Genomic DNA, 14,589 nt, shown 5'->3' with positions numbered 1-14,589 from the left:
TGGTATGAAGTTGATTCTTATGACATATTCTTAACCTCACCCCTACAGCTAAAGAGAACATTTTGTCTCAATTTAATAAAAATTTGGTGAACATTTTTTTAAAGAGAAAATAGTTCAAGGCTTCAATATCTTGGGATTCTATTGTGTAATTCATCAGAGAACTTTCTGTCTCTTTAGACATAGTCAAATAGGAAAGAGAAAAGAAATCTATCACTGGGACAGAGTAAAGCAGATTGAGCCTTTTCCGACTTCAATCCCCAGCACCACATTGGCCAGATTTGGTTCCAAAAAACAAAGAGATAAAAAAGAAATATAGAGAGGGGAGAGGAGAAAAAGGAGAAGAAAAGGGTGAGGGGGGAAAAAAAATCTATCATCCATTTTCATCTATTTCAGAATTTATGCTATCGCCAACAACCAAAAGTACTTAAGCTATCAGACTAGCAAATACAAATTTAGGTTTGGCTTCTCAATTAAAAGATAGTTTTGTGCGGGGCCGGCGAGGTGGCGCTACAGGTAAGGTGTCTGCCTTGCAAGCGCTAGCCAAGGAAAGGACCACAGTTCGATCCCCGGTGTCCCATATGGTCCCCCCCAAGCCAGGGGCAATTTCTGAGCGCGTAGCCAGGAGTAACCCCTGAGCATCTAACTGGTGTGGCCCGAAAAACCAAAAAAAAAAAAGATAGTTTTGTGATGTTGATTTTTTTTTTAAGGAACACTTTCTGTTGTCAAAGTGAAATTGCTGTAGGCAGTAATTTATAAACACTTATAAATCTATAGAATAAAGAGAATTTATGTTTTTACCTGTGCCTTTTATTTCCAGGTTAGCATAGAGATATCAAAAATTCTAGTTATTGGGGCTGGAGAGAGAGCATGGAGGTAGTGTGTTTGCCTTGCATGCAGAAGGACAGTGGTTCGAATTCCGGCATCCCATATAGTCCCCCGAGCCTGCCAGGAGCGATTTCTAAGCATAGAGCCAGGAATAACCCCTTAGCGATTTCTAAGCATAGAGCCAGGAGTAACCCCTTAGCGCTGCTGGGTGCGACCCAAAAACCAAAAAAATTTTTTTTAGATATTTATTGGGTCTTGGGGCCATACCCAACTGTGCTCAGGAGTACCTCTTGGTGGTATTCAGGGTGACCATAAGCTATGACAGGGATTGAACCTGGGTTGGCTACATGCAAGGCAAGCAAGAACCTTACCTGAAGAACAATTTAGCCTCTCAATTTTTTTTGTTTATTCTTTTTTTTTTTTTTTTCTTGTGCCACCCCTGACAATGCACACCTGATGGTCCCTATTACTGCTACTGTACTTCTGGCAAGTGCTCAGGGATGCTGAAGATCAAATTTATTTGATTGCATGTAGGGCAAGCACTCTTCCCTACATGTTCTTTCTCCAACTCTGCCTCTCAACATTTATAATTTTGTTGTTGTTTTATTCTGTTTTGGTCTGTTTGGGGGCCATATCTAGCAATGCTCAGGTGTTACTACTCCTGTCTCTGCACTCAGGAATCACTCCTGGCAGGCTTGGGGACTATCTGGGATGCTGGGGATTGAGCCCAGGTCAGCCACATGCAAGGCAAACACCCTACCTGCTGTGCTATTTCTCTGGCCCCAAATATTTTTAATCTTGAATGCACTAAGAATTATCGTGTTAACCTTTTTAACACACATAGTCAACTATTCTCAGTGTTTTCAATAGTTTGTATTTTAGAACAGAGTAGCCATGGTGCAGTGACCAAGTTTCAGAGAAGAGTGCCACCAGATGTGATTAACACCTTGTAAATAAGCAATTGGTTCCTTTGAGATTCTGATAAAGATGAGTTACTCTGGGAGCCAGAGAGATAGCTGGAAGGTAAGGCATTTGCCATGCATGCAGAAGGACAGTGGTTTGAATCCCGGCATCCCATATGGTCCCCTGAACCTGCCAGGAGTAACCCCTGAGCGCTGCCGGGTATGACCCAGGAAAATATCCAGAGTAGTGTTGGGCAGTTTGGATGCTTTCCATAGGATTACTTTATTTATTTATTTATTTATTCACTAGGATATTAGTTGATTTTTTTCCTAAATATAATGTATTGCTATTTTTTATTGTTTTCTATTTTTTTAACTTTATTGATTGATTGATTGATAGGTTGTTGGGCTACACCAGCAGTACTCAGGAGTTACTCCTAGCTCTGTACTCAGAAATCGCCCTGGCAGGCTGGGAGACCATATGAGTGCTGGGAATCCAAACGGGGCCCTCCAGGTTCGGCCACATGCAAGTCAAACATCCTACCACTGTGCTATCTCTCCGGCACCATATTGCTATTTTTTTGAGAAACAACTCAGAAAACTGCTTTGTCTATAAGGATGGTATCAATCCTTTTCCTAGCATAGTATGATTTATAGTCCTTTTTTTTTTTTTTTTTGTTTTTGTTTTTGTTTTTGGGCCACACCCGGCGGTGCTCAGGGGATACTCCTGGCTGTCTGCTCAGAAATAGCTCCTGGCAGGCACGGGGGACCATATGGGACACCAGGATTCGAACCAACCACCTTTGGTCCTGAATCGGCTGCTTGCAAGGCAAACACCGCTGTGCTATCTCTCCGGGCCCATTTATAGTCCTTTTAATAATTGAACATTTTCTCTATAGAGATGAAAAGTATCAGATGTTTAAAAGATAAAAACTTGTTTAAAAATAACATTGGGGCCCTAGTGATAGTACAGTGGGTATGGCTTTTGCCTTGCATGCAGTCAACCTAGATTCAATCCCTGGCATCCCATATGGTCCCCCAAGCCTGCCAGGAGTGATTTCTGAGTGAAGAGCCAGGAGTAACTCCTGAACGCCGCTGGGTGTGGCCCAAAAACCATGAAAAAAAAAAAAAAGTATTGGGGCCCTAGTAATATACAGTGAGTAGGGTGCTTACCTTGCACATGCCTGACCAGTATCTCATAGTTTTCCGAACACTTTCAGAATGATTCCTGACTGCAGAGCCAAGAGTAAATACTGGGCATCGTTGGGTATGGCCCCTAAGCCAAAAAAGTATTGAATTAGCCAAAGGACTATTATAAAATTAAAATGCAATCTGAGACCTTTTTCTTCTATGAGAAATTAGCTTTTCATTTCCCTTAGTATCCATAACCTGGAATTGCTTCCTAATAGAGAAAATACGTTCTGGATGTTTCACCTATACCTTTAAAATGTTGTCAAACTTGAAATTTCAAAAGTCAGACTTCTGCCGGATACCACATTTCTTCACATTCTCTTTTGTTTAACTTTGGGCTAATTTGTTCTGACAGCGCAGCTGCAGGCTCTGCATTGCAGTCTGTTATTAAGAGCCCCAAGAATGATCTGGAGGCATGGGACTGTTGGAAGTTAATTTGGTGTAAACCTAACTTTGAAAGATTCCTTGAGAGATGACATGTCATGTCTATGTCCAGTCACACTCCTGTTTAAGAAGTTCTTGTTTATATTACAAATATGACCTTTTACAGTTATCTTTCAAAGTGCCCAGTGCTTTGAAGAGGAACCCCAAGGAGTCTGGTGATACTAGATTCGTTCAGCTTGTTTCACAGGAATGTCAGTGTCCATTTGAATGTCTTTTTTCTCCCCTTCCTTTTTAGTCATGTAGTAACCTTTCCAGCTGTGGCGATTTTGTGTGTGTGTGTGTGTGTGTGTGTGTGTGTGTGTGTGTGTGTTCGCGCGCGCAAGCAAGCACTTGAGATATGCCAGGGATTGAACCCACAGCCTCACACAAGCAAGGCAAGTGCTCTACTGATAATACCAACTTATACATACCGGTTGCTGACTCAGACCTACTGGACCATCATTTACTGATTAAAAAAAAAACAAAAAAAACTCATACTATAGTCTTCTGTGCCTTAAACATTTGGAGAAGAGGACATAGAGATGAAACCGATTGCATTGCTCTGACTTAGCATCTAGCTAACTATTGCCAACGGCTAACTCTGTACTTTCTAACTTGATAGCTCTCTTTACCAGTTGATAAGTCCTGATGTAGATAATCCATCTTGAGAGTGGAAACCATGCATCAGTCATGGTGCTTTGTGAGTTTTCTGAGTTGCCGTCTTGATACACCAGCAGTCACCAATGGCAGCACATGCCTGAATTTATACCTCAGCCTTTAGGGCTTGTGCTTCATAATTGCCCTTCATGTTCTTCAAATGACTCTTTGAAATAAAGTTAAAGATCACAAACCTTAGCTTGAACTGACTGGTGTCATGGCAACTAGTACTTCACCTTTTGCCAGTCCCCAGCTCCTACATGCTACAATATTTGTGCGCATTAATAATTCATTGCCAAGTTCCAGGTTCCTTTGTGCTGTCAAACGGTGTCAAGGACAGACTATGCTGTGCTATCTCAGATGTCATCTACTAGACTATAGAGGGCAAGAGTGATTAGAAAAGAAAACCAGTCAGGTTACTTGGGAAAATTTCCTGAAAATGTGAGGCTTTCTAGCCACCCCTTTGTGGCATTTTTTTCTTGTAAAGTAAGGAAAAGAATTAGAGTTGATCAAAGTTTATTTGGTAACATGCCCCAGACATAAGGCAGGAGTTTTGGTTGTAGAAATAACATGAGCAGTAATTGCTCCCCTCCATTCAGGCAGCAAAGGAAATGATTAACAGCCTGAGCGCTCAGTCACGTGAAACAGACTTCCACATGAACCCTGGAAACTCAGGTTTTAAAAGAAATCTGAGTGGCCTTGGCATGCATTCTCTAATACTGTTCACCCGTCATGCAGTAGGTAAATGTTGGACAAAAGCTTTGGAAGACAAACCTGTCCACTTCCCTGACCAACTGTGCCCTAGCTTTTCTATTTTACCTTTCAGTTTCTACAGCAACTGGCGTTTTCTCCACCAAGTCATCTTCATAATAGTTGTAGCATTAGAGCTGTAATTGCAAAATAACAACTATTAAGCTTGGTTTTGCATTGCAGGGAATACTATGACACATGAGGTTTTGTTTACACAGAAAGCCAGATATTTGTCTGATTAGGCCAAGAAATCCCATTGAAAACTTAACATTGACCTGGCCTACTACCTTTAAAAACCACACACACACACACACACACACACACACACATACACACACACACACACACTAACTACTTTCTTAAAACAGCTAACCCCTCTCTCATATTAAAACTTCTACCACATTTACTAGCTACTTAAAATGAAGCATATTTCCCTGAAAAAATAGTTTTCATATTATGCTTAGACAAGTTTTTAGTCACACAACCATATTTGATTATCATTTCCGTTTTTCTTCATTTATGTTACAAATCCAGTAACTTAACTCTCCCTTCAGACTACATAAGGGGTTGCAGAGGCACAGGGGGAAGCGGGGCCTCCCAATTATGCTGTTTAGAATGCAGTTGTAGTCTTCTGCTCATGAGAAAAATTAACTGGAACTGCCTTACGTTTGATATTCTGATTTAGCACAAATCTAATGGTGGTGAGCATAAATGTTACTTAGAAGCAGGAATGACACTGCCCTCATTTACCTGTCACTGGCCAGATCATAAGACAGTACCTGCATATCATATTCAATAAATAATCAGTGAGTAAATTAAGTTAATGCCAGCAGATTAATTTCTATGTTAGAACCGTGCAACAAATTGAACCTTAAAAAGTTAGGAACTTGTTAATATTCTATCACCTATTTTTCTATAGTACCGAGACTCTGAATTAGTCATTTAGGCATGCAGGCAAAAATCATACATGAATATGGGTATAGTTATTAGAACCAACTGCTGACTTGGTGTCAGTGTGTTTCTAGTCAGACCCAGATTCCAGTTAGAGTTAATAGTGGACACTGGCCTTGGAAATGTTCACAGCAAAGTCTTCCTGCTGTTTGACATTGTGTAATTTGCAGGATTTGTTATTGAGTATGTATACTGAAGAACTTTTTTGCGGGGAGGGGGACACACACTGTACTCAGGAGTTATTCCTGGCTCTGTGCTCAGAAATCACTCCTGGCAGGTTTGGGGGAACCATATAGGATGCCAGGTTCGTCCCAGGTATGGCATGTGCAAGGCAAACGCCCTATCACTGTGCTATCACTCCGGCCCTGAAGAACTTATTTTAGAAATATGAAATAGGACCCTTCATACTAAATCTATCCCTGTTTTCCAAGATTTATACTTTATACTTAAAAATATCTCTGGATAATCCAATGTCAGGAATAAATTTTATACACACACATATAATAGCTAATCTGAGAACAACTAATTATAACTAGATACTTAGAATGTTTATACTAGTTAAGGATATGGATTCTAGTTTAGAATAGAATAGGCTTCTTTGAGATGTTACCTTATTGCAGTGTGATCAAATGACTTTTTATCAGTTATAGAGCTATACTCAGCCTCTAATGACCTGAAGTAACAGGCTCTATCTTTTTTTAATGTTGAGCAGGCAAAAATAATAATTACTGTCATAATTATCCTAACCATTCTAAAGACAAAAACAAGTTCAAACATGTGTGTGTCTGTCTTAAATACAGCAGTGTTGGTCTACTCTTGAACCATGTCCAGCACAGTATTATAGTTCTCCTTAGAATTTGAAAAGTAGGGGCCGGGCAGTGGCGCTAGAGGTAAGGTGCCTGCCTGCCTGCCTTGCCTGCGCTAGCCTTGGAAGGACCGCGGTTCGATCCCCCGGTGTCCCATATGGTCCCCCAAGACAGGATCAACTTCTGAGCAAATAGCCAGGAGTAACCCCTGAGCATTACCGGGTGTGGCCCAAAAACCAAAAAAAAAAAAGAATTTGAAAAGTAATCTATCTTCCAGCATAGTCTGGGCTAACCAGACAAATATAAAAGGAATAAAAATCGGGGCCCGAGAAATAGCATGGAGGCAAGGCGTTTGCCTTGCATGCAGAAGGACGGTTGGTTCAAATCCCAGCATCCCATATGGTCCCCCGTGCCTGCCAGGAGCGATTTCTGAGTGTAGAGCGAGCCAGGAGTGACCCCTGAGCACTGCCGGGTGTGACCCAAAAACCAAAAAAAATAAAATAAAATAAAAATCAGGATATCATAAGTCAAAGCTAGAGATAAATTTAGGAAGCTGAAGTGTTGAATAGCATGTAGGAGGCCCCCATGTTTTTTTTCTCCAACAACACATGATTCACTTGAACATCACTGGAAACAAGCTCCAAAACAGAGTATTCCCTGAGCAATGCTGGGTATGGTCCAAAACAAAAACAAAAAGCTCCTAAAACATATGATTATATTTTATGGTGATGGTACCAGTTATATACCTTAAGTATATGCGCACAAAGTCAAGATGAATAGAATAGAAATAAATAAAGCCCTTACCCCTTGCACTAACTGCCTTTAAAAGAGAATTGTTGGGGGACTAGAAAGATAGTACAAGATAAGTTGCATGTGGCTGACCCTCGTTTTATCCAAATTCCACATTTGATGCCCCGAGGACTGGCAGGTGTGGCCTCAAAACTTTAAAAAAAAGAAAACAGGAGAAGATGACTCTAGTAATATAATTAAAATAAAGTACTTTGGAAGCAGAAGGCTATGCAAGTATTATGATATAAGTATAAATGTGATTCATATCTCATATCACTCTTGAATGACATAGGAGGCCATCAGGAGTAGGTAGGTCTTCAGGAAAGAGTTCAGGGAGAAATTCACAGGTGAAACTGACATGTATAGCACATGTGCAGCACAGAAACCTAGACAAGTAGGGTGTGTGTCAGGGGGCCAGGAATATTGCATGATCAAGAGGAGTCAGATAGGGAAGACCTTTGGCTACTAGAAAGATTCACAAGACAGCTGTATGCCTCATGAATGGGAATATGGAGTACTGAGAGTGAATGAGGTGGTTGCTGCGGTCTTGTGCATGGGAAAAGTTACAAAGAAAACTAGATATTTGTGCAAAATTTCAGTGTTTTCTTACCTAAGGAATGCAACTCTGTGTCTTAGTTGTTGTTTTGGTGTTTAATTTTGTTTTTTGGTGTTTTTTGTTTAATTTCATAAATCATGGGAAGTTGTATTGTCAGTGGGATTAATTCAACAGTAAGTAGATAGATTGTTCTTTGCTGCCTTCTTTTCAGAAGCTGCTTATAAATCTGTTGGACCTGATAGTTAACAGATTATATTAAGCAATTTAAGGTATTAAAAAAAAAAAAACTAGATCCTTGCATCTTGAAGACTGTAAGAGTAATAGAGGGGAAAGTACAATGATAAGGAATCAGTATCCTCCCCACCCCCACCTCAGGGTCTCTGGTCTTGAAATAGTTGCCATATGCTCTATTAAAATGGAATGCACTGGGCTGGAGGTAATAGAACAGTTGGTAGGGTATTTGCTTTACACACACTGACTTGGGTTCAATCCCCACTTTCCATATAGTCTCCTGAGCACCTACCTCCAGGAGTGATTCTCAAACTTAGAACAAGGAGTAAGCCCTGAGCACAGCTGGATTTCTACATGCCTCCCCTACTCCCAAACAAAAAGAATGGCACTCATCTGTTATAGGAAAATCACTCAAAGCAGCCCCCTCTGCCATCATAGAGTGTGGTCTTTCAAAATGTTATAAATTCTTGTCTATGCAGAGTTAACATGAGGTCAGGTTTTCACTCAAATGATTCTGAACTTAGGGCCAGAGAAATAAAATCAGGGCAATTGCTTTATGTGTTATTGACCCATTTCAAGCCCCAGCACCGATCCAGGAGTAGACCCTATCAGGTATGGCCTCAAAATCCAACAACAAATAAAAATGACTCTAAAGTTTTACTTTGTATTTACAGAGGTCAAAAAATATATCTCTTGTATATTTGGGCAATAAAGCTTTGCTAAAATGTCTCTTCATTTGTGGGTTTGTTCATATTTGGGCCTTGGCCATAAGGCAAACATATAGCACAACTATTTGTGGGTAGTCTGGAAGTCCCACCCAGACCATGAGATAGCTGTGCTAAAGTGTCACAAGTTTAGAAAAATCTCTGGCCTGGAGTAGTTCAGATTAGCAGATCACTTGAAAGGTGATAAAGAACCTTCCACTAATGGCTTTCTTTTCATCTCCAGAGAGTGTCCCCAAAAGCTCTTCTGTTTCAGTCTTGTTTGTCACAGCTTTAATAGGCCTGCCATGCCAATGATATGGTACAAAATTAACCAGACACTTAAAAGGAACAGCCCTCCATTCCCTTATTATTATTATTATTATTATTATTATTATTATTATTATTTTAATCAATGTAAGGAGTTTTTAAATGAATCTAGGAAATGTAACTTTAAAAGTTTGGGTTTTGATGAAACTTGTAAAATTTGAGTCTTATTTTTTTTTCTTTCAGACCACTAAGGCCTTTCTTCCTACGATGTTGGAAATCAATCATGGTCATATTGTGACAGTTGCAAGTTCCTTGGGATTATTCAGTACTGCTGGAGTTGAGGTTTGTCTGATGTAAAGCATTTTCTTCATTCAGGGGGTTCAACTTTCTACAAAGACACCACAGTCCTAAGGCTACCTATTGTTCACACAATCACAGAAGTCCATAAAAGCACTATCTAAGTGCTATTTGTGGCCTGTTCCAGAGTCACAGAGAACCATCTGTGGTAATGCAGTTCCACAGCATCTGCCATAAAACATGTATATGCTAGTTAGACAAAGCAGCAGCAGCAGCAGCAGCAAGAGAAGTAGGTGGGCCAGACCTCAGGATGCCCCATTTTCTCTAGCAGTTTTGCTTCATGACAGTAGGGAGGCCCCAGGGTCAAGAGTGAAACCAGGGAGGGCAGTGGCAGTGCCACGTTGAACAGATAAATGAGGCCAAAGGTTGACATTCTGTTTTGGGCAGCTTGCCAAAAGTGAGCTATCTTATATTAGCTCATCAATGAGATGATTCTGGCAGATGTGAGGTGTCATGCGCGCTGTAAGTCTTAGAACTTGGCTTAATCAAACCCTGTTCTTCACTGTATTCAGAATATGTATATTCTGGGATGTTTGTCTCCTAGATGCCTGTAGTTTAAGATTAAATACATCATTCCATGAAATTAGGTCAGAGAATAGGTAATATCTACATTTCTCTTTTCAAAATTTATGTTAAGTAATAGAGAAAAAAAAACAATGGGAGTATAATAATATATAACTCAAGTTAAATTTCCCTTTGTTCTAGCATTAATTTAAAACAACTGATTTTTAATCTTTTCTAAACAAGATATATCACTTGGAAATTTTCAAAATGAACCTATGTTAGGGTCCTAGCAATACTACAGTGGATAGGGCATTTGCCTTGCACATGGCCAACCTGGGTTTAATTCCTAATATCCCATAGGGTTCTTAAGCACCTCCAGGAGTGGACCCTAAGCTCAGAGTGAGGAATAAACCCTGAGAACTGCCAGGTGTGGCTTCAAAACAAAATTCAAGAAACAATAGAATCTGTCTCCACTTTTAACAACTTGTTTGCATCCACAGATTCTTTGTGATATTTCATCTTATGTGGCAAAAATACTCATCTGTATCCGCTGTTTTGAAAATATTATTTATGTACTAAACCACATCACAAAAAAACTCCCCCAAAACACTCCCCTTTACTTACTCACCTGTTAAATTTTGTATCAAATATATAAGAAAAGTAGAATAGAATAAAAGCTTGGGCTTAGTCAGGATCTATGCATAAACTTACTCTTTCTGCTCTCTCACTCTTCTACCTCAGGATTACTGCGCTAGTAAATTTGGAGTCGTGGGTTTTCATGAATCTCTGAGCCATGAGTTAAAGGCTGCTGACAAGGATGGAATCAAAACAACACTGGTTTGCCCTTACCTTGTAGACACCGGCATGTTCAGAGGCTGCCGAATCAGGTCAGTCAAAACCTATATTCCTCCTTATAAAAAGCTGGTTTCAAAGCGCTCTTGGTAGCCCACTTTTGGGATAGATACCCCAATGCTCAAGAAGTTTATTCTTTCATTATTTCTAAATGCCTTGACAGTATATTCTCTTTTTCCTTTATTTTGTTAATTCTTTTTTCCCGTTGGGGAGAATATGTGCAGTTAGATCTCCAAACGTAAGTTTGTGCTGTGTTTATAGTTATTCGTACTTTTCATTGGGTAGTTGTAAAATTGAGGAGCATAAAAGTTTGAAAAGCAAGGGACTCTCAACACCACCCAGTCTCAATCTGGTAGGGCCCAAACCCCTATTCTCCTCCCTACCCCAATCTTTCTCTCTCTCTCTCTCTCTCTCTCTCTCTCTCTCTCTCTCTCTCTCTCTCTCTCTCTCTCTCTCTCTCTCTCTCTCTCCTCTCTCTATATCTTTCTCCCTTTCTCTTCCTCTCTCATCTCCCTCTCTCCTCTCTCTCTCTTTCTCCTCCCTCTCTCATTCTCTCTCTTCCCTCTCCCCCTCAAAATTTTTCCTTAGAAGCTAATTCTCTTTAGGTGTGACTTTGCTTCTTTAATATATATATTGGTAAATGTGTGATTTTGGTTTGGATAAGTCATTTTCACAGAAAAGTAATATCTAAATTGATCTTTGAACAGCACATCTCAGATTTGGGGGCTTCTTATTTTGAAGGAGGTGGGAGTAGTTTGAGCCATACCTGGTGGTGAGGCCTTGGGTAATGTACAAGACAAACACCTTACCCCTTGCACTCTCTCTGACCCCAGAACTAGTTTTTGTGTAGAGTATATGCGCTATATTTATTCTTGAAGAATGAGAACTATTTAGATTTACTGAAAATGAGACAAAATAAATGAAATAAAATACCCTCACTTAGGAAAGGAGGTATATGGGAATAAAAAGTCAAGTCACATCTGCCTTGAGCTAAGCATAATAATAAAGACATGAATGAGGTTCTAAAGTGATGGGATAGGGCAGGGAGCTTACCTGTCTGGCTTTGATCCCTGGCATCCCATATAGTTGCCCAAGCACCTCTAAGAATGATTCCTGAGTGCAGAGCCAATCTGTGACCAAAACCAAAGCAAACAAACAAACTAAAAAGAAAAACTAATTGTGAATTATTGAGGATATTTGTAAAGACATACTAGCAGATTTTTGTTTGGATATATTTGAAAGGCAAAGGGAGATAACCCAGCCAGTTCTTTATTGGTGAGGGCTCTTAACACATCCAGAACCTAAGCAAACTTCAAAGGTGGAGGGAGCTTTGAATCATTTCATCTCAGGTCAGTCTAACTCCAAGATTGAAACTGGGAATCCAAATAGTTGAGCTCTGCCTCTTTTCCAGGTGTTTCTATGTATGTGTGCTTGTGGAGATGTGTGTGGGTCTGATTTTTCCTTCTCAAGTATTTAGGAACCCATTTCTAAGGGTCCAAGTAACTCTGTTCAATGTCACAACAGTTATCCAAAGCTGTGGTACAATAGTAAAAACTAAGTCAGTAATTATTGGGGTCAGCATGATAGTGTGCATCAGTAGGGCTTTTGCCTTTTTGCGGTTGACCCAGGACTGACCTCGGTTCGATCCCCTGGCGTCCCATATAGTCCCCTAAGCCAGGAGAGATTTCTGAGTGCATAGCCAGGAGTAACCCCTGAGCATCATCGGTGTGGCCCCAAAACAAAACAAAACAAAAAAAATCAGTAATTATTGTTGTATTTTGGACTAGTGAGTACAATGCTTACCTGAGTTTAATCCCCATATGATCCTCCATGCCCACCAGGAATTATCCCTGAATAGAGAACTAGGTCTAAGACCTAAGACTGCCAGGTGTGCCCCCCCCCCCCCAATGTAAGATTAGTGTTATCTGTTTTAGGCCACACTCAGTGGTACTCAGGTTACTCTGTCTTTGTACTCAGGAATCACTCCCAGGGGCTGGGGGGGGAGGGGTGGCCACATAGGATGCCGCCCAGTGGTTGGCTTTGGGTTGGCATTGTTATTTTAATGTGTGATTTAAATTCAGCCTAAGGTAGGCTATCTGTATGTATTTTATTTCAGAACTCCCTAGAGAAAATTCCCAATTCAGGCATCTGAGAGTAAATAATTGTTTTAATTTACTCAGAAAGGTGCTTGCACACCATCATTTAATAATAAAATCTGGCATCTAAGACTGTAGGGCCTTTGCCTTGCATACAGCCAACACCCAGGACTGACCCAGGTTTGATCCTGTCATCCCATATAGTCCCTCGAGCCTGCCAGGAGGGATTTCTGAGCTCAGAGTCAGGAATAACCCCTGAGCACTGCCAAGTATGGCCCAAAAACAAACAAATAAACAAAAATCTGGCATCTTTGGGATGTGTTCATATATAAAGGGCAAGAAATGAGGCTCAATAGTAGAGCTCATACCTTGAATGTATGAGGCCCTGATGCAATCAATCCCTGGTGCTACAAAAAATAATAATAATAATAATAACAACAATAATAATAATATGAAATGCATGTTAACCCATTTTATTGTGGGTGGGCCACACCCAGTGGTACTCAGAGCTTACTCCTTATTCCTTACTCAGGGATCACTTCTGGTGGTGCTCTAGGGACCATATGGTGCTGGGGATTAATCAGGGTTGGCTGCATTGCAAGGCAAGTATCTTACTCCCTCAGCTTCTCTAGACATATTGAGGCATCTTAAAAACAAACATGATTTTCTCACTTTACAGAGAAACAGGTCATTTTTTAAAAAAAAAAATTGGTTTTTACACTAACCAAATTAAATGTCCATATTTGGAAATAATATAGAAAACAAAAGTACAATAAAGAAAGCAAAGTTGACCCAAACTGCTGCCCTTCAGATTGCTTGACTCTGAGTATTTGTATATATATATTCAGTTTACCCTGCTTTTCATTTGTGACCCTTTTTTTTTTTTTTTGGTTATGTCTTTCAGGAAAGAAATCGAGCCTTTTCTACCCCCTCTGAAGCCTGATTATTGTGTAAAGCAAGCCATGAAGGCTATCCTCACTGACCAGCCCATGATCTGCACACCCCGCCTTATGTACATTGTGACTTTCATGAAGAGGTAACTGAAGAATTCCCTCAGCATCTGGTTCTTTCCAGCTCCTTCCCCATAACCATGAACCCAGCAACTTCCACCCTTGCTAACCACTGGCTTTTCTTTTTCAGTATCCTCCCCTTTGAAGCAGTTGTGTGCATGTATCGGTTCCTAGGAGCGGACAAATGTATGTACCCCTTTATTGCTCAAAGAAAACAAGCCACAAACAATAATGAAGCAAAAAATGGAATTTAAGAAGCCTTTTTTTAATGGGATATCACTTCTCTCTGAAGACGATCAAGATGTTTCCAGTCCCATCCACTTCAACAATATTGACATTCTCTGGATTTGAAATCCATGTTGACCTTTTTTAAAAATCAACTTTACAAAAAATAAAGTGTAAACTAATTGACTAGTGTACTTGGAAAATATCATCAGCAAAGTTGAGCTTAGATTGTTGCCAACGGGGTCCTCTTCAGCTGAATCCTAAAACAAGTCAACGTTTTAGACAAACACTATGCGACATCTCTTGATGACCGACCAATGTCTTTTTTTTTAATGAGCAGAAAGTCTTGAGATAATTCCGGTGTGTTTAACCTCTGTGGTTTTTTCTAATTCCCACAGAGTTTTTCCCTTGTAATTAAAACACTAGCGAGTTGACATCCTTGTAGCTTCAAGGACCGATAGTGCTGTATTATCTCATGTTTTCTAAGTTTCAG

General features: G+C 40.1%; 1 protein-coding gene across 1 annotated transcript in view; it reads left to right on the top strand.

Annotated features, from left to right (window-relative positions):
- RDH10 (retinol dehydrogenase 10) overlaps nucleotides 1–14,484 on the top strand; it is a 33,503-nt gene extending 19,019 nt beyond the window's left edge. Inside the window, exons 3-6 of the mRNA XM_049781834.1 lie at nucleotides 9,296–9,394; nucleotides 10,655–10,800; nucleotides 13,766–13,897; nucleotides 14,002–14,484. Of these exons, the coding sequence (XP_049637791.1) occupies nucleotides 9,296–9,394; nucleotides 10,655–10,800; nucleotides 13,766–13,897; nucleotides 14,002–14,125 (501 nt within the window). The 3' untranslated portion in view covers nucleotides 14,126–14,484. The remainder of the gene's footprint in view (nucleotides 1–9,295; nucleotides 9,395–10,654; nucleotides 10,801–13,765; nucleotides 13,898–14,001) is intronic.
- The last annotated feature ends 105 nt before the right edge of the window (nucleotides 14,485–14,589 follow it).

Source organism: Suncus etruscus, chromosome 10 (assembly GCF_024139225.1).
Source record: "Suncus etruscus isolate mSunEtr1 chromosome 10, mSunEtr1.pri.cur, whole genome shotgun sequence".
Lineage (NCBI taxonomy): Eukaryota > Metazoa > Chordata > Mammalia > Eulipotyphla > Soricidae > Suncus > Suncus etruscus.
The sequence above is the reverse complement of the archived record's forward strand: the minus strand, read 5'-3'. Positions and strand labels throughout refer to the sequence as shown.